Genomic DNA, 21,675 nt, shown 5'->3' with positions numbered 1-21,675 from the left:
CATTTTCAACTTCTATTTTTCCTGTATATATATATATATATATATATATATATATATATATATTGAAATGTGCATAGGTTTGGCTTATTGTGGTTGTTTCTGTTATTATAATTGTTGCTGCAATAAAGTATCTTCAATGCATTGATTTTGAGCTCTATCCTTTAAGAGACATGTATACATATATATATATATATATGTCATCATCATCATCATCATCATCATCACCACCACCACCACCACTTAACATCCATTTTCCATGCTGGTATGGGTTGAACAATTTGACAGGAGCTAACCAGCTGAAGAGCTGCCCAAGTTCCATGTCTGTTTTGGCATGGTTTCTATGGCTGGATGCCCTTCCTAATGCCAACCACTTTACAGAGCATACTGGGTGTGCTTATGCAACACTGGCATAGGTGTGTTTATGTGGCATCAACACCCACAAGCCCACAAGATTGGGAACACTCAGCTGGAATGGAATGCAGGGGACATACCTGTATGCAAGGACAATCTCAATTTTACTTAACTTGACATGTCTTCTCAAGCACAGCAAACCATTGGGAGTCTTGGTCCCCTGTCATTCCCCCTGTAAGGCCCAATATCTGAAGATCCTTTCTCACCATTTTGTCCCACATCTTTCTGGGTCTACCCCTTTCACAAGTTGCCTCCACAGTTAGAGATCAGCACCACTTGATGAAGCTGTCACCATTCATATGCATTATGATTGTAGCAATGCAGTTTTCTCCCTTGTACACTACATCTGATGCTTTGTATACCTGGTTTTTCTCTCAAATCACTTACACAGTCATATATGCACACTGACATTATTCACTCAGTGGAGCATACTGGCTTAATTTCTTTCAAGCTTTGCATATCCTCAGTAGTCACGACCCATGTCTCACAGCCATTTAGCATAACTGTTCATACACAGACATCATACAATATGCTGTTCACTCTAAGGGAGAGGCCCTTCCTTACTAACGAAGATAGTAGCTTTCTGAACTTTACCCAGCCTATTCTTATTCTAGTAGCTATGCTTTCAGAACAACCTCCACCACTACTAACTTGGTTACCTAAGTAACAGAAACTGTTTACTTCTTCTAAGGATCCCCTCTAACATTTGAGTGGGGCTATATTTTTTGGGCATTTTTGGTGTTTAATGTACCTGCACATATATGTAGATGTCATATGTATATGTAAATTCATAGCACCAAACCTTGGATTGAAATATAAAAACGAACTGAATTGAAAGCAAGTAAACTAGAATGAGGAAATAAATAAAAGATAAAAGAATAAAAATATTGAATAAATTAAGATGTAATTTAAATTAAGTTTGTAATTACATCAGATTTAAAAAATATATGTGTATGTGTGTGAAAGAGAGGGAGAGAAGGGTAGCATTGATTTAAAACTTCCATGTCACATGCTAAAATAAAAACTACATTTCTACACTAACACCTCATACATACAAACTACTAAGCACATAGATACACACATAATGCTTACAGATATACATATACATATATGTAGACATGCAAATAAGCAGATAAAAACATAATCAACAGGATCTTGTCCTGTGGGTCAGAGAATAAAGTGTTTACATTGTCACAGAAAGACACATGAAATAAAAGCTGATATTTATGTATATTGTTTTATTCAATGGAAAGTTACAAAAGTGACTTAAGGGCTAAAAGTTTCATGCTTTGCCCTTATCAAACTTACTTCAGACTCAAGAGCTTCAAGGTCAGTTTGATATGTAGCATGCACAAAACTCTGTCTTTGAGCCACTTTCTTAATTGTTTGCTTATTAAAAATAATAAAAAACATAAGTATTCATGCATTGAATTGGTTTTTCTTTTCTACCAAACCTACACAGAAACACACACACACGCATACACGCACGCATGCATACATGCACACGTGCACGCACACACACACACACACACACACAGAATGGGTTATAAAATGCTTAAGTAAGCATGGTTTGGATCAGTGGTTTCCTAAATACAGGCTTGAGGTTCATAATATACTCAGTCAGGTGCAGTTAATCGTATATACAATTGGAATAATAATCTGTCTGTACTTCAGTATGTAGGTATCTGTTCCTATGATTTTGTTATACACATGATTCCCTTTGTTTTACCTGCTCGAAGAATTTCACTTTTTTTGCAATATTTCTAGCTCCAAATAAGCTTATTTTTTTTATATCTAGCACTATGTCACACTCCATTTTTAAGTTAAGGGTAAAAATAAAGCAACCCAGCAAAACACAACTGACCCTTACACACAGCTGCTCAGAATAACAGCAATCAAATAACGACAGCAGAGTGCACAACAAACATCAGCGATCTGACTGTTGCCTGTACTCTGTACAAGAGATGACACTTAATCTTTTACACCTGCCAGGCTCTTTTGTATTAGACCGAGTTGCTGGATAGTTTTTTGTTCCTTTAAGAATATTATAGAATGGAAACTACATAGATTGGAATTTAAATCCTAATCTCTACCTTTAATTTTTACAATTATAGATAACAACTTGGGCTGTAACTTCTTTGCCTGAGTTAGGCACGTATGAACAATATCAAGAGAACGTCTGCTATAAATGATATTTTTTGACACAGGACACCTCTAAGACGATTGCCAGACACTGAATGAAAATAAATGAACTGTGATCAGGTTCAATAAAAGAGTCTAAGTTATTGGTTGCAATGACATACTTGAAGTCAGTGTTGGCAGAAATTAAATCAGTTTGCAAATACATGTTCACTTTACTAAATTTAGACACGGGCTAAGCCCAAACAGCCCGAGTGCTGGAGTCATCACTGATATACACACACATATACATATACTTTAAGCTTCTTTCAGTTTCCATCTACCAAATCCACTCACAAGGCTTTGGTCAGCTCAAGGCTATAGTAACAGACACTTGCCCAAGGTACCATGAAATGGGACTGAACCTGGAACCATGTGGTTGGGAAGCAAGCTTCTTACCATACAACCATGCCTGTAATATGCAACTGAAAGTTTTGTATGCTTGTAGGACAAATATACCCAATCAAGCATACACGCACGCACACACACACACACACACACACAGACTCACACACACAAATACACATGAGCATGCATACATACACATGCACATACACATGAATATGCAGACAAACACACACATATATATATAGAGAGACTCATTTTGAATCAACACAAAGAGGATATTCATTGGAAGTAAATAAAGTAGGTATAGTCAAACCCAGTTAAATTTCAACTCAGCATACTGAGAGAATCCTTGAAATATTGCAATACTAGACACTCTATTGTAAATTCTGCAAGCTCACTTTACTCAAGAATATTTAGTACATATGTAGAAATTAGATTTTAGTGCAACCCAACCCCACAAAAAAAAAACAAAAAACAAAGGAACACAAATAAAAGACATGCCTTATGAACATCCAGGATATATCATAATTCAACATAATTGTATTTATTTAGAGTAAAAAAACAGTCTGCTTATTACAACAATTTAAATAACTTTTAATCATTTACCCCACTCTCGCTTTCCTTTCTTTCTTTCTCTAGCTCTCTATATGTCTGTCTGTCTGTTTCTCTCTCTCTCTCTCTCTCTCTCTCTCTCTCTCTCTTCATATACATATATATGGTAAGAAGCTTGCTTCTCAACCACATAGTTCTTAGTTCAGTTCCACTCTGTGGCCCCTTGGGCAAATGTCTTTGGCCGACCAAAGCCTTGTGAATGGATTTGGTAGACAGAAACTGAAAGAAGCCCATCACACACACACACACATACATATATATACACACACATATATATAAGACTGATAGAAGAAGTACCAGGCTTACAAAAAATAAGTCCTGGGGTTGATTTCTTCAACTAAAAAGGTGTTGCTCCAGTATGACCACAGTCAAATGAGTGAAACAAGTAAAAGGAAAAAAGAGTAAAAGAGAATCATCATCATCATCATCATCATCATTGTTGTTTAACGTCTGCTTTCCATGCTGGCATTGGTTTAATGGTTTGACTGAGGGCTGGCAAGCCAGAAGGCTGTACCAGGCTCCAGTCCGATCTGGTAAAGTTTCTACAGCTGGATGCCCTTCCTAACACCAACCACTCCAAGAGTGTGGTGGGTGTTTTTTACGTGCCACTGGCATGGGAGCCAGTCAGGCGGCACTAGCAATGATCATGCTTGAATAGTGCTTTTAATGTGCCACCAGCATGGGACGGGTCTGGTGGTACTGGCATTGACCTTGATTAAATGGTGATTTTTACATGTCACTGGCACAGGTGTGAATCAGGCGGTACTGTCATCAGCCACAATGATTTCACTTGCCTCAACAGGTCTTCACAAGCACAATTTATTGCCCAATGATTGAACGGTACTCTTAAACGGGGTGGTCATGCTGCACTGGCCTAAGTCATGGTTACAGTCTTACTTGGCTTGATGGGTCTTCTCAAGCACAGCAGATCTCCAAAGGTCTCTGTCACTTGTCATCGCCTCTGTGCAGCTCAATGTTTGAAGGTTGTGCTTCACCACCTCATCCTAGGTCTTCCTGGGTCTACCGCTTCTACAGGTTCCCCCTACTATATATATATATATATATATAGTGTCGCACCCTCTACAGGATGTGACACTTTTTCACACAACTGTCCTCATCCATACACAACACATGTCCATACCAGCGCAATTTCTCTCTTGCACACCATATCTGATGCTTCTTAAATCCAACTTTTCTTTCAGGGCGCTTACACTCTGTCATGTATGCACACTGACATTAGACATTCAGCAGAGCATATATATTCCACATCCAGTGGAGAATATATATATGTGTGTGATATATATATATATATATATATATATATATCAAAATAAGCAACAAGTATATCCAAAGGTAATGCAGTATGATAATTTCATGTGACTCCATGTAATTGAGTAATGTAAACATTACATCAAATATAAAATGTAGAGCAATCTTCAGCTGCACAAAGATATAGAAATTTAATGAAATTACATTAGAACAGAAGGACATATATTTATAATTAAATCTAAAGTCTTCAAGTAGAAAAGAGGAATACAAAAAACCATTTTCACTTAGCCAGACCATACATACTAGCCTGTATCCCAAGGAGGGATGGGGTGGTGGAATTACTTCCTGGAAAGTTCCGAGGGGGGAGTAATTAATTCCTGGAAAGTTCCCAGGAAGAGGAGGAGGAGGAGGAGGAGGGGGAATTACTTCCTGGAAAGTTCCAAGGAGGGGGAGTAATTAATTTCTGGAAAGTTCCATGGAAGGGGATGAGGGGGAAATATTCTCTGGAAAGTTCCAAGGAAGGGAAGGAGGGGAGGAATTACTTCCTGGAAAGTTCCGAGGAGGGGGAGTAATTACTGAGTAATGCTGAGTAAGTGCTATGGACAGACTATAGTTAAGTTCCAGGTCTGTTTTCATTCCTCCACTTCACTCTCTATTTCATATCTTCTCTAGAATAACTATTGCCTAACCATTTTCTTGCACCGTCTCTGATGAAGGGATATATAAAATATCCTGGAAACAACTGTAAGGCCTTCTCTTTATAAATGTTCTGAAATCTTTCACAGCTTTGGATTTTTATCTCATTCTGTTAATTTTTGATATATATATATATATATATATATAAATAAAGAAGCCCGTCATATATATATATATCATCATCATCATCGTTTAACGTCCGCTTTCCATGCTAGCATGAGTTGAACGATTTGACTGAGGACTGGTGAAACCGGATAGCAACACCAGGCTCCAATCTAATTTGGCAGAGTTTCTACAGCTGGATGCCCTTCCTAACGCCAACCACTCAGTAAGTGTAGTGGGTGCTTTTACGTGTCACCCGCACGAAAACGGCCACACTCGAAATGGTGTCTTTTATGTGCCACCCGCACAAGCCAGTCCAGGGGCACTGGCAACGATCTCACTCGAAAATCCTACGGGAGCCAGTCAGGCGGTACTGGCAACGGCCACGCTCAAAATGGTGCATCTCATGTGCCACCCGCACAAGAGCCAGTCCAGGGGCACTGGCAATGATCTTACTTGGCTTGCCGGGTCTTCTCACGCACAGCACATTTCCAAAGGTCTCGGTCAGTAGTCATCGCCTCGGTGAGGCCCAATGTACGAAGGTCTTGCCTCACCACCTCAGCCCAGGTCTTCCTGGGCCTACCTCTTCCACGGGTTCCCTCAACTGTTAGGGTGTGGCACTTTTTCACGCAGCTATCCTCATCCATTCTCACCACATGTCCATACCAGCGCAATCGTCTCTCTTGCACACCACAACTGATGCTTCTAATGTTCAGCTTTTCTCTCAAGATACTTACACTCTGATGGGTATTCACATTGACATTACACATCCAACGGAGCATACTGGCTTCATTCCTTGCGAGCTTACGTATGTCCTCAGCAGTTACAGCCCATGTTTCACTGCCATGTAGCATGGCTGTTCATACGCATGCGTCATACAGTCTGCCTTTTACTCTGAGTGAGAGTCCCTTTGTCGCCAGCAGGGGTAAGAGCTCTCTAAACTTTGCCTAGGCTATTCTTATTCTAGCAGCTACACTTTCAGCGCACCCACCCCCCACTACTAACTTGGTCGCCCAGATAGCGGAAGCTATCGACTACCTCTAGTTTTTCACCCTGGAATGAGATAGAAGTTGTTTCCTGTTTGTTTACAGTCTTTATTGCACCTGAACATCTGCCACAAACAAAAACTAACTTGCTAGTTAACCTGCCTTTGATGTTGCTGCACCTCTTATGTGTCCATAGCTTGCACCGGGTACATCTTATAGAGTTACTACCTACTCCTTTTCTACATACTGAGCAGGGCCATCTACCTGAAGGGGTTTGTGTTTTATCTACCTTCCTACTTATTAAGATTTTGGTTTTAGCTAGGTTGACTCTAAGGCCCTTCAATTCTAGACCTTGCTTCCACACCTGAAACTTCTCCTCTAGTTCTGATAGTGACTCCGCAATTAGGGCAAGGTCATCAGCATAGAGGAGCTCCCAGGGGCAACCTGTCTTGAACTCCTCTGTGATTGCCTGGAGGACTATGATAAATAAGAGGGGGCTGAGGACGGAACCTTGGTGGACCCCTACCTCTACCCGGAATTCATTGCTGTATTCATTTCCAACCCTCACTTTACTGGCAGCATCTCTGTACATGGCTCGCACAGCTCTCACTAAACATTCTTATATATATATATATAAAACTATACTCATTAAAATACAGAGATGCCTATAATAGGACATCTAACCCGCTAGAAAGAGCAGCAAAAAACTCTATATCACAAAAATAGGGATAATTTCGAAAGAGAATGAAAAATAAAAACTTTTACCAGTCTATACTCTGTACCATGGTTTCAAGTTATTCAGCAAGATAAAAATATATCTTGTTGGGCAACTTTCTTCAGCAGAGTACCATGAACAAGCGAGTAAACACGAGTCATAGGGAAACACGACCTGCATTTACACGCTTAATTTTTCAAACTATACCACGCATGTGCACTTTAACTTATCGGCAGTAAATATAAAATAAATACCGATTTTCCTTCAGAAATTAGCCAAAAAATATATTATCATTAATAAATCATAGGGCAGCAAAAAAAATTTTAGAAATTTAATTTACCACCAGTGGTCCAGCGAGAATAAAAATTAGTCAATAGACTATATATATATTATTCATTAAAATACAGAGATGCCTATAATAGGACATCTAACCCCCTAGAAAGAGCAGCAAAAAACTCTATACTACAAAAATAGGGATAATTTCGAAAGAGAATGAAAAATAAAAACTTTTACCAGTCTGTACCATGGTTTCAAGTTATTCAGCAAGATAAAAATATATCTTGTTGGGAAAATTTCTTCAGCAGAGTACCATGAACATAGATATAACTATAGATATATACACACACACATATATATAATGTGTGTGTGTGTGTATATATATATATATATATATATATATATATATATATATATATATATATATATATGTATGTATATACATATATATATGACGGGCTTCTTTCAGTTTCTGTCTACTAAATCCACTCACAAGGCTTTGGTTGGCCCAAGGCTACTGTAAAAGATACTTGCCCAAGATGTCACGCAGTGGAACTGAACCTGGAACCATGTGGTTGGAAAGCGAGCCTCTTACCACACAGCCACTCCTGATATGTATATATATCAAACCTGGGCACCAATCTGTTAATTGCTTAATTGTTAATTAATGAAGTTAACATTTTCGTTAATGATTTAAACTAAGTTAACTTTGGATATCATTATCAGATTAATTAACTTCCATTAACTCAAATCCACTTGAATTAATTTCCGTTAACTCAAGTTGCTGCAACAATCTTTAGGCTCAAGGACTTGAAGTCCAAGGGCCTCATCTACTGCAGCCCCTTGGCCAATGCACTTATGGCAGGCATCGACAAAAGGTTTAGGAATCTCCTGGAGGATGAGGAATGCCTGCTGGCTGCTGCCATTCACCCCAGGTTTGGCCTTATCTGGTTGGATAAGTATGACAACATCAAGGTCACCAAGATAAGGAAAAGCATGGAGGGCAGCAGTCTGATGAAGTGAGCAGCAACAGTGGAGGCAGCAACAATGAAGAGGACGAGGATGACTTCTTCAGTGGTGTCACCCAGCCGAAACAGAGAAGCAGGAGCCACAGGATACTCAAAGACAAGGCCCAGAATTTGGTCAAGACCTGGTTGGAGACCATCTCCAAAGACTTGCTGACAGATGCTGCCTTCTTGGGTGAGCAAGTGTTGGTGGACTTGTTCATCAAGTTCCACACAGCCATCCCCTCCAGTGATGCAGTGGGATGTTTGTTCTCTATGGGCAAGGACATCTTGAGGGCCAAGAGATAATCCCTGTCTTATGAAAACTTGTTTTGACACTTTTTAAAGGTGTTTTTAGGCGGTTTAGAGCAAAAAGTGGTTTTTTGTTTTTTTACTACAATAAAAATAAGTGTTCACAGTTTATTGATAACTTGTTACATTTTTAAAAGAATTAACTGATTAACGGTTATAGAAGTTAACTTTTTAGTTAACAGATTAATGGTTAACGAATTCAACTTTTTGATGCCCACCTTTGATATATGTATGTATATATATATATATATATATATATATATATATATATATATATATATATGAAAGAAGGTTTGAAAATGCAGTTATTTTTTTAAAATATTTATTTACTTAACCGGTTTCACTTTTTTAGAAAAAGATTATCAAAAGTCTTTGAGAATAATAAAAAATGTTAAAAAACAGTCTGAGTATTAAAATGCATATATACATTCTTTGATAAAATATATTTAAAGTATAAAGCTTTGTATGAACTTTGTAGTGTTACATACTGATTGTGACAATCAGTATGTAACACTACAAAGTTCATACAAAGCTTTATACTTTAAATATATTTTATCATCAAAGAATGTATATATGCATTTTAATACTCAGACTGTTTTTTAACATTTTTTATTATTCTCAAAGACTTTTGATAATCTTTTTCTAAAAAAGTGAAACCGGTTAAGTAAATAAATATTTAAAAAAAATAAGTGCATTTTCAAACCTTCTTTCATATATATTTCCACTCGTACGGTATTCCACAACTTTACTTTATTATATATATATATATATATATATATATATATACTATGATTGACCGTTGACTGAACACTATTCAATTTTTTTTCTCCGTGATTTTCTCCTTGTCTCCGTATTCTTTCTGTTGAAGAGCGTAGCTCGAAGCGTTAAAGACTTTCCGTATTCCCGAGCGTCATACTAATACATCCTTTTGTTGTTTACACGACCTGTCCTCGTCTGTTATTGTTTTTTTCGTACATTCTCCCATATATATATATATATATATATATATATATATATATATATATATATATGTATATATGTATGTGTATATATATATATATATATATATATATATATATATATATATATATATATATATGTATATATATGTATATATATACATATGTTTATATGTGTATACACACACATATATAATAGATATATGTGTTTGCGTGTCTTTGCGTCCATGTTTGTCTCCATAACTTAGCGGCTCACTAAAAAAGAGCGATAGAATAAATACTAGGCTTAAAAAAAGATAAGTACTGGGGATGGATTCATTCAACTAAAAATTCTTCAAGGTGGTGCCCCAGTACGGCCGCAGCCTAATGACTGAAATAAGTAAAATATTTATTATGTATATATGGCGTTAGGAAAGGCATCCAACTGTAGAAACTCTGCCAAATCAGACTGGAGCCTAGTGTAGCCGTCTGGTTCACCAGTCCTCAGTCAAATCGTCCAACCCATGTTAGCATGGAAAGCGGATGTTAAACGATGATAATGATGATGATGATGATATATATATATATATATATATATATATATATAACTATAGATATATACACACACACATATATATATTGTGTGTGTGTATATATATGTATATATACATATATATATATATATATATATATATATATATATATATATATATTATTTTGTTTAAAAGAGTTCCAACACTGTCTGTTTTTTTATGTTTTATTTATATTCCTGCAAAACCAATGTGGGATATAGAATATGGAATATACAATATATAATATAAAATAAAATAAAAATGGATGGTACAATGAAATAAAGTATTGAATGTCTTATTGAATATATGGAATATGTCTTATTGAATAGATGAAATATTGAGTGTTCAATATAAAGGATTAAATATATAAAGGCGAATACGTATTTTCTATACCTTGTGGTATTTCATCATGGCAGGTATGACAGACTTTAACAGACATATAGATATATGTATGTATATATATATATATATATACTTTATTTAAAAGCAGCAGAAATATAACAAAAAAACCGTTACTGTGAGTTTCACGTTCCCGTTCATCGGACAACACATATATATATATATAACTATAGATATATACACACATATATAATGTGTGTGTGTGTGTGTGTGTGTATATATATATATATATGTATATATATATATATATATATATATATATATATATATATATATATATATACATAACTATAGATATATACACACACACATATATATGATGTGTGTGTGTGTGTGTGTGTGCATATATATATACACACATATATATATTTATATGTATATATATATATATATATATATATATATATATATATATATATATATATAATACAAAGAATATATATACATGTATACACACATATATGTACATACTTACATCTACATGTGTATATACATGCATATCAGGGTACAGGACGTTAGAACAATAAACTACAGACAACGGAACGAACACATAGGAAAACGGAAAGCCCCTTGGAATATCCCTTCATCAGCTGTCTCTATTCTATCCAGACGTTTCGAAGACCAGACACACACACTTAAATAAATAAATAAATAAATATATGTAGTTCATTGTTCTAACGTCCTGTACCCTGATATGCATATATATACACATGTAGATGTAAGTATGTACATATATGTGTGTATACATGTATATATATATTCTTTGTATATATATGTAATCGCTTTCGTGTGCGCGCGCATGTATATGATTAACATCACGAGCTAGGTCAGCTGAATGATTCGGAGGGTGGAACTCCCTCTTAAAACGTCACCGTCACCTGACTGAAGTCGCCCGATTTTGAGGTCGAATATAAAAGCACACGCTAGTTGTTCATGTGTTTATTACTAAATGAATTAATATCATGGCAACTCGTGTCCTACCGTTTCTTGTCTCTATATCTGGTAAGCAAAATTATGGAATCTTCTTCGTATATCTCTGTATCCTATTGTTTTATATAGGTTTGAAATTATAAGAGATTTAAGTGATATTCTCTCATGTATTCGATAAAAAAGAAAACAAAACATATATTATGATTTTAAAAAAATATCAAGTAGTTGGTATATGCGCATATGTTGAACTGTATATGTATTGTTCTACAAGAATATATTTATAGATTTCTACTAAAAACTATGTATAGACAGTAAGCACATTATTTTATACACACAGTATTGATTACATGTCTATATATTTATAGAGCGTGTTTATCTTATATATATAAATATAAACACTTGCGATCCTGTTTTTTCTTATATATATTTTTATGTAATTCTTAAACAGTTAATTTATGACTAGACAGATTTTTGTGCATTTGTATATATGTGTATAATATGTGTGTGCGTTAAATCAAAATAAACAACTGGGTGGTTGTCTTTGTTATTTGGCCCCAGGTCAAATTTATCTGAGTAGAACGATGGTCAAAGATATTGCATTTGTGAATTTCTCACCTTATCTATATCTAAGATTACAGTATCATATGTGTTCTCTGTTTTAAGCTGGTAATGTATGATTTGAGTTAGATTTTGCTGCTATATCTAGCACGCCGTGAACCTATGAGGAAACTCCTTGCCGGCGAGGCAGATTATCTTTAATGCAGCTTCTGTTTTAGCATATCACTCATTTGTTTACGTATATTTTTGACTTCATACTTGTTCTTGGTATATAAACAATTTATATAAATTTATTCAAGATTATATCTATAGGATAGATAGTAAGTCAGGAAAAGAAAGAAAAACTGCAGTCAACGTTCCCTCATTACATAGATAAAGGGACCAGGCTGAAAAAGTGGGTGAATGTCCTTGTCTGATACCGAAGGATTCCCAAGGTAAAGTAAAAGACTGGGTGTAATGGTAATATAATATAAAGAACCAAAGTTACCGGACGGTTTCATGTGAAATCGTACATCTCTCAGCTGAAAATGAAAAATACTGAAATTGTATATACATACCATATACTTACACCACACACACACACTTAAATATTTATTTATATTCGTGTTTAATTAACATGCACGCACATGATTCATTACGGACTGAAATCTGTTTATCAAGGTTGTTGCTTGTTTAGACGACGATTGTTAATAATTCTAAAAAGTTCCACTTATATATCCTGATACAATGATATTGCTTAGTATTTAAAGTTTTAGGTAAAAGTGTTGTTACTTATGCCATGGAGCTCTTGTGGGTTGTTTGGGTTCTTAGAAATAACAAACCAAAGTTTTTACGAATCGCATCCATCCAGTCGTTTGGTTCCCTAAAGATAATAACCAAAGTTCTCGCAAATCACGTGAAACCGTTCGTCCTGCCATCCAGAAATATCAATTACATTTCTCTCAACTCACAAGCTTTTAAGTATGCTTCATGTCTGAGCTGAATAATTTATGTACTGTATTTCAATTATAATTCTTAATGTTCTTCCTTTTTGTTTGTGCACTTAAAGTATACGGTAGAGCTAAGGTTTGAGAACACGGATGGAATATTCACATGTAAACGCATGGGTAGAGATGGATTATATGTAATCCGAACCTCCCCCCCCTTATTTATTAATTTTTTTTACGGAATCCCACGTTTTAGGCTATGGAGATTCCGATTCTGAAAAAAAAATTTTTTGAAAAATTTCACCCCCCCCCCCACCAAGCAGGCTATTTACATGCTAGAAATAACAGCCAAATCTCACAAAACTAGTGTTAGGGTTAGATTTACCCTGTGGAACTATATAAAAACCGGGGGGGGGGGGGGTCGAAATTTTGAAATTGAGATTTTTGAAAAATTTTTTCCAGAATCGGATTCTCCATGGTCTGAAACATAGGATTCCGTAACAGAAAAAACAAAATTTAAAAGGGGGGGGGTGGTATACTCAGATTACATATACTCCATCTCCACCAACGCATGTGTTTATTACGCATTTGTTTATTTATAGAGTTCATAGATAAATTCATGTTATCTATGGTGGTAAGTTATATGTTGGAGCTTCTTTGTTGTCGCTTAATCTTTCTTGCAATTATACTGAAATATTCGAAGCAACCGCACTCAACGACCCTATTAAAAAACTAAATGCATAATTGGAAAATATAGTCTTAGATCAGGTTTTTCTTCTAGTAGTGGGAGGTTTGAGAAATTGCTTATTATAGATAGGTACATACCACCGAAAGAATAACTTAACAAATGTTGTGTGTAGTTGAGAAAACATCATATATTATTATTACATTAAGCAAACTATAAATATTTTGCTCGAAAGTGAATAAATGAGGTAGAAAAATGGAAAATAAAAATGTTTAAATTAAGAGCTGAACTTAAAGATTTTCTTTCTTTATTTATTTATTATAAAGAACTGTCTTTAGTTCATTAGGTCGTTTATTGAGTCAGCAACAATAAAAACCGAATGACAAAGAAAAAAAGCACTCGATACTGATGCGGATGCGATATGATATTGACTGAGGGAACTTTAGGTTGGAGGAGGAGATTAAATTAAAACTTTTTTTTTTGTTTTACATAATCGTATGAATTCCCACGTGTAGAACACAAATTCGCAAAAATTTTGTGAAAATTCCAAAAAGTACAAAAAAAAAAAAAGTTATGAGGGCGCACATGGCGGAGACGTAAACGGACTCCACCTCCCCTTTAGAAAATTTTTTTTTTACAGAATCCCACGTTTTCGGCTATGGAGATTCCAATTCTGAAAAAAAAAAAAAATTTTTCCAAAATTGCAACTTCAAAAATTTAATCCCCCTCCTCATCTTCCCATTTCTTAATTTTTCACTTTTTCCAAAAATCTTTTTTGCAAAATACGGAGATTATGATTCTGAAAACAAATTGTTTGTAAAATTTCAATTTTTCAAAAAAAAAAAGAAATTACCTCAACTCCTCCCCTCCCGATTCTACGGCCTTAGCCTTCAAGCTAAAAATGACAGCCAAACCACACAAAACTGCGATTGAAATTCTGAAGTAGCGATTAAAAATTATTAACATGGGATTCTGTACAAAAAAAAAAAATTTTAAGGTGGGGAGGGGTCCGTTTACGTCTCTACTATGTGCGCTGGAATGATGCCTTTCATTATAAGCATGTTCAATCAAGGCCAACTTTGCACTATATATACAGGGGTTGGACAAAATAATGGAAACACCTTAAAATTTCAAACAAATTTATTTTAATATGGAGTAGGACTGCCTTTGGCGGTAATTACGGCTTGAATTCTATGAGGTATGGACTTGTACAAAGTTTGAATTGTTTCCATAGGAATTTTTATCCATTCTTCAGCTAAAGCAGTCCCCAGTTCTTGTAGTGATGGGGGAGGATATCGACTCCTTACTTGTTTCTCTAAAATGCACCATAAATGTTCAATAATATTGATATCTGGGGACTGTGGTGGCCAGATAAGATGTTCAACTTCTCTAGAATGTTCCTCGTGCCACTCAGTAACAACTTGAGCTGTGTGAATTGGCGCATTATCATCCTGAAAGATTGTGTTTCCCCCCGGAAATAGTTCCGCAGCCATAGGATGAATTTGATCAGATAAAATGCTTAAATATTAATTCTGCCATGAAGGGAAACCATTGGGCCAGTGGATTTCCAAGATATAGCACCCCAGATCATCACAGATTCTCCATGTTTTACAGTTGGAAGAAGGCAGCCTGGGTCAAATGCTTCTTTTGGCTGTCTCCACTCATATACTCAGCCAGTGGTCAGAAATAAAATAAAGGATGACTCGTTCGAGAAAATAACATTCTTCCACTGCTCTAGGAACCAATTCTGTAGGTTTTTTTACTCCACTGTAAACACTTTGTAATGTTTGTTTTGAAAGTAGTTATTTTCTGAATCACGACTGAAATCTGGCTTTGTGCAGCCCCTGGCCAACAGTTTTTGTGGAAACTGGGTTCTCAAGGTGGTCATTAAGCTCTGCAGTAATTTTGGAAGCTGTACTTTTGTGGTAGTTTCTAACAATTCGCGTAAGAGTTCAACGGTCACTATCTCAAAGTTTTGGTTTTCTTCTGGTGTTTTGTTTCAACAAGGATGCTGTTCCCTCTTTCTCAAAGGTTGCCATTACTTTCGATACAGTAGTCCTTGATACACCAAGCATTTCGGCTGTTTTTGTTATGCTAGCGCCTGCCATACGAGCACCAATAATTTGACCTCTTTGAAAGTCCAATAGATCTGTCATTTTAATGAATTTTAATTACCTTTTTCTGATGATATCTGAAGAGAAACAGCAATTCTAGCAAAACATATTAAGCAACACTAATAATAAATAAAAAAAGACAGTTTTATAGATATTTCAAAATTATGATGCTAGGTGTTTACATTATTTTGTCCAACCCCTGTATATATACATATATATATATATATATGATATATTTTCATGAATACAGTGAACTGAAACCATTCTTTTTTTTTTTTTTTTGTTATCATTGTTAATCTTGGAGGAATAAGTCAAAAAGGCATGTGTGGCACCTGTGCCCAGCGTCGCCTTTCTGGCTCTTGTGTCCGCGGCATGTGTAAGGACTTTCGAGCGAGATCGTTGCCAGTGCCCCTGGACTGGCTCTTGTGCGGGTGGCACATAAAATACACTATTTTGAGCGTGGCCATTGCCAGTACCGCCTGACTGGCCTTTGTGCGGGTGGCACGTAAAAACACTCACTACACTCTGAGTGGTTGGCGTTAGGAAGGGCATCCAGCTGTAGAAACTCTGCCAAATCAGATTGGAGCTTGGTGTAGCCATCTGGTTTCACCAGTCCTCAGTCAAATCGTCCAACCCATGCTAGCATGGAAAGCGGGCGTTAAACGACGATGATGATGATGATGTATGTTAGCATGTGTGAAGACACATGACCTAGTAGTTTGGATTTGATTCCCAAACTGGGCAGCACATAATGATTTTGAACAAAACACTTCATTTCATGTTGTTCCAGTTCACTCAGCTGTAAATGGTTAACCCTGCGACGGAATAGTCTTCTGATCTGGGGGAATGTTGGCCTGCTCACCTATCCAGTAGATGCTAAAACAATGCAAAGTGCATTGTGACCAGCGATGTATAACATCTGATAGTCTGGTCGATACCGTAATGTTTGTATTTATATTGTACACCGACATTTCAGCCTATAGAGGTTTTAAAAAATATTTCAAATAGAATATTTTATTTATTTACACTGTGACAACACTTGAAGTACCTTTCTGGCTATATTGTTCAATAACCTTGTTACCATTGGATCATTTAATTGTAGTTTGGATTAAAAAAATATTGATGACTTAAAGAAAGGACGGGGAGTGTCCTTGACCTGCTTTGGTATCGAGGACTAGTTTGAGAAAGACTGTAAGTTATCCTTTAATAAAAAATCTGAACTAGATACCTGCAGCATATTAGAGACTTGAAGGCAGCCATGGTTGGCTGGCAGTGCTATACTGGCTGACAGATTATGCTTAGTATGGTTAAAAATAATAAATATTTTTTTTCTCAGGCTATATGAACAAAAGGTGTTAACTGTCTGGATCAGACAAGAATATTTTTATACTTCAGTTATTGCTGGTAGAGTGATAGAAATCGTTTGGCAAGGATTGCAGAAACAGGTGATGCTCTTGACAGACTTGGAATTCTATGGAAGTCTTCCCTTCCCGATGGTATTCTTTTGCTTGTTCCACTCATTTGGCTGCGCCCATGCTGGAGCACCACCTTGGAATTTTAGTCGATCAAATCGACCCCAGGACTTATTTCTTAGGCTTAGTACTTATTCTATCAATCTCTTTTGCCGAACTGCTAGGTTACAGGGACGTAAACACACCATCACTGCTTGTCAAACGGTGATGGACACACTGATACAAATATACACACACACACACGAGAGGTTTCTTTCAGTTTCTGTCTACCAAATCTACTCAAAGCTTCGGTTGACTCAATGCTATAGTAGAAGACACTTACTCCAGGTGCCACACAGTAGGATTGAATCCAGAGCCATGTGGTTGGGAAGTAAGCTTCTTACCACACAGCCATGCTTGTGTTTATGAAGAGGGTTTCTTTGTGGCAGTCGTTGAATTAGTCTTCTCTACGGCTTTTCAACAGACACTGAATAGGAGACTTAGGAATGAAACTTAATTATACATACACAAGAATGCTTTGTGCTGTTTTCAAGCTTTCTTGGTGGCAATGCCCTACAAAGCAGCAAACATATGGTAGTCTTCCTACCATCACCATGGTATTCCCAGCAAGAACATGTTATGCAAGACACAGCTGGAGAAGTGAAGATAAAATATCCAGAAATCTCCTTCTCTGGAAACCCATGCATTGACTTACAAGTATTAGCAAACCAAGAAGAGTATATATTAACTTGTGGAAGACATTGGATATCAGATTGAAGATATAAATGGTTATAGAAGACTGGAACATCCAGCTTGGAAGAGTTGCATTGTTCCAGGTTAGTCGTCCGACTGGTAAGAGAAGTGGCACACTGACCTCAGTGGCCTTGCAATATAATAGAATTCTCACAGCAAACTAATGAATTTTGTTTTGATCTGGGCGTAATTTGTCATTTTTATAATATCTTAGTTAAAATACTTGAGCTCTAAAAGAATTAAGTATTATTGGGTTGGTGCATAATTATTGTAGCTTTTTTTTCAACAAATTTTATTCAACAAAAACAATAACAACATGTAACAAATTCTGGAGCTTATTTACCATCTACTTCAATTACTGCTTCCTATTTACTTGGCTGACGGTCAGACCATCATTTAAAGATGTTTTTGTTAAATATTGTTTTTGTTGAATAAAATTTGTTGAAAAAAAAAAATACTGCAATAATTATGCACCAGCTAACTATAGTTATCCTCTACAAATGTGTATCCTTTTGTTAGTGTAAAAGTTCATGATTACTGGAAGCTGCATATAAGAGATAAGCTTTTAATTTTTTTATTTTTTATCCTGGCTTTGTTTAATTGTATGTAGCTCTTTCAATCCTTAAATTTTCTTTATTCACTTGTCAAATCATCATCACTATTTGGTTTAGCCAGGATGTTGATTGATAGATAAAATTGAGACACTGTATTGTTTTCACTGCACTGAAATTGAATGTGGTCTTTCAGTCAAATGTTCATTTTTATCTTTAGAAGTATCCAGCAAAAAGCATAGAAATAATTTTTTATACAGTATAGAATTCATATGCATTTATTATTTTTTTTAATAGTTTTTGTCTGGAGGAAGACACCATTGTACATGGCTGTCACAAGTCCTCTAAAACTGCAGAGAAAACTTAGGCCGAATGAGGATGGCAGAGGATTTATTTTGGAGAGGAAGGACTGATGGAAATTAGTGTGAAGCTTAATGGGGGTGGGCCAGAGTGGAAGGAGCTAGAGATCACTCCTCTCTAAGGGATAGTAGCTGCTGTAATAGCAATAGTAGTGAAGAGACTATGCTTTTTAGTTAGAGAGACATGGTGTATTACATAATGTACTTTATACACTAATTATTAAACTACTTGATGACCTAGTCTCGTCAGTTAATGTCTGTTTTCCATACTGGCATAGGTTGGACAGCTTAACAGGAACTGATAAGCTAGAAGACTGCACCAACCTTTATTGTTGGCTTTGGCATGGTTTCTATGGCTGTGCCCTTCCTAATGCTAACCACTTTACAGAATATACTTGGTGCTTTTTACATGGCACCGTCTGATTGAGAAAAGGAAGCACGTTTATAGCTATTTGCAAAATAAGAACCCAATTGAGTTGAAATTGCAATGCTTCAATTGTTATAGCTCAAAAATGTTTTGGGGAGAAGTCAAGAAAGATCTTATAGAATTAATACATGTACTGTAAGTAATTTTTCCTTTCTCTGTTGATACTTGCCTGAGGCTGCCACTGGTTGCATGATACTAATTTCCTGTTTTCAACTGGTTTAACCCTTTAGCCATATCTGGCCAAAATATTCTGCCTGTTTTATGTACAAACTGACCAGATCCAACATTTCACACCTACTCTACAATGTCATAATAAAAATAATCACATCATTGAAATCTCTAAGCTATGAGATAATGTATGATTAATTCAAGACAGTGTGAATAAATGAACATTAAATTTGACAGAGGAATCTGAATACTAAAGGGTTAAATTAAAACTTTCATCAAACTTGTGTTAATTTATGTTTCAAAATCCAGCTTAATGACAGTTATTCTCCTAAATTCTTCAATATTTTAAAAATCAAAACAAAAGTGGTGTTATGCTCTACAACCAATGTTGAATGACTGATCTGTCTTTATCTCTCTTTTACTTGTCTTGCTTATTAGACACTATGATCATGCTGGGTCACCAGCTTGAATTTTAGTTGAATGAATTGACATCAGTACCATTTTTTTTTTTTAAAGCCTGGTACTTATTTTATTAGGTTCTTTTGCTGAACTACTAAGCTATGGGGATGAAAACATACCAACACCAGTTGTCAAGCAGGGGGGGGGGAGACAAACACGGGCCAAATACACACACATAAATATAACTGTAGTAGAAGGCACTTGCCTGAGTGTCACATAGTGGGACTGAACCTGGAACCATGTGGTTAGGATGCAAACTTCTTACTACATGGCCAAACCTGCACCTAAAACAATTGGGCTTGTTCAGCATTCGAACCTGGGACCTCTCATACCTTAAGCGAGAATCATACCCTTAGACTAACAAGCTTCTAGATGATGATTGGAATTTTTCTTGATTCAGTTTGAAACTGCTTGGAAGGTAAATGTATGTTGGCACTCCGTCGCTTACGACATCGAGGGTTCCAGTTGATCCGATCAACGGAACAGCCTGCTCGTGAAATTAACGTGCAAGTGGCTGAGCACTCCACAGACACGTGTACCCTTAACGTAGTTCTCGTGGATATTCAGCATGACACAGTGTGACAAGGCTGACCCTTTGAATTCCAGGTACAAGAGAAACAGGAAGTAAGAGTGAGAGAAAGTTGTGGTGGAAGAGTACAGCAGGGTTCGCCACCATCTCCTGCCTGAGCCTCGTGGAGCTTTAGGTGTTTTTGCTCAATAAACACTCACAACGCCCGGTCTGGGAATCGAAACCGCGATACTGTGACCGCGAATCCGCTGCCCTAGCAACTGGGCCATTGCGCCTCCACGGAAGGTAAATACAACTAGTGTAAATGCCTCAGGGTAGTGATCAACAATCATTTGCAGCATAAGGATTTCTTAGGATCAGACATAATGTCACAAGGGCAGTTGATGTGCTGCTACTTTGTGGCTGGTAGGCTTAAAATGTAGCCCAGTTGAACACTATCAACTCTTGGTGCATGGGTTCCTTTAGTAGAGTTCACTCTGCTGGTATTTAGGTCAGATCTTCAATTCTGATAACTTTCTCCCTTTCTCACACCATCCATGAAGGAAAGAAAAAGGTCATATCTGTTCTTCTCTCAACAAGCAATTAAAAGATAAAGACAAAAGAATATTAGAGTATGAATTAGAATTAAACCAGTAAATATAGGATCACATTACCCAATGTGACCTTAAATCACAGAATGAGACTTTAGAGTATGTGGCTGTGGTACATTATGTATTGGAAAAAGTTCTGAGTTCAAATCCTTCAGGAGTCAACTTAGTCCTTCATTCTTTCAGGACTGATAAAATAGTTACCATTGAAATACTGTGGTCAATGTAATCAATAATATTCCTTTGTGTCTGTTAAGAATAATTATTGATTCTGTTCTACAAATGTAATTCCTCAAAGCTGAGTATACTGATAGTGCAATATAGTTGTTTAATCCCATATCAGCTCTGATTGATTGAGTA

General features: G+C 36.2%; 1 protein-coding gene across 2 annotated transcripts in view; it reads left to right on the top strand.

The window, feature by feature from the left end:
* Positions 1-11,759: 11,759 nt before the first annotated feature.
* LOC106883355 (digestive cysteine proteinase 1) overlaps positions 11,760-21,675 on the top strand; it is a 46,029-nt gene continuing 36,113 nt past the window's right edge. For both annotated transcript variants that reach the window (XM_089355484.1, XM_089355483.1), the window contains exon 1: positions 11,760-11,820. In XM_089355484.1, coding sequence (XP_089211610.1) covers positions 11,781-11,820 — 40 coding nt within the window. In that variant the 5' untranslated portion in view covers positions 11,760-11,780. The remainder of the gene's footprint in view (positions 11,821-21,675) is intronic.

This window comes from Octopus bimaculoides, chromosome 7 (assembly GCF_046866305.1).
Source record: "Octopus bimaculoides isolate indiv1 chromosome 7, ASM4686630v1, whole genome shotgun sequence".
NCBI classification, from domain to species: Eukaryota; Metazoa; Mollusca; class Cephalopoda; order Octopoda; family Octopodidae; genus Octopus; species Octopus bimaculoides.
The sequence above is the reverse complement of the archived record's forward strand: the minus strand, read 5'-3'. Positions and strand labels throughout refer to the sequence as shown.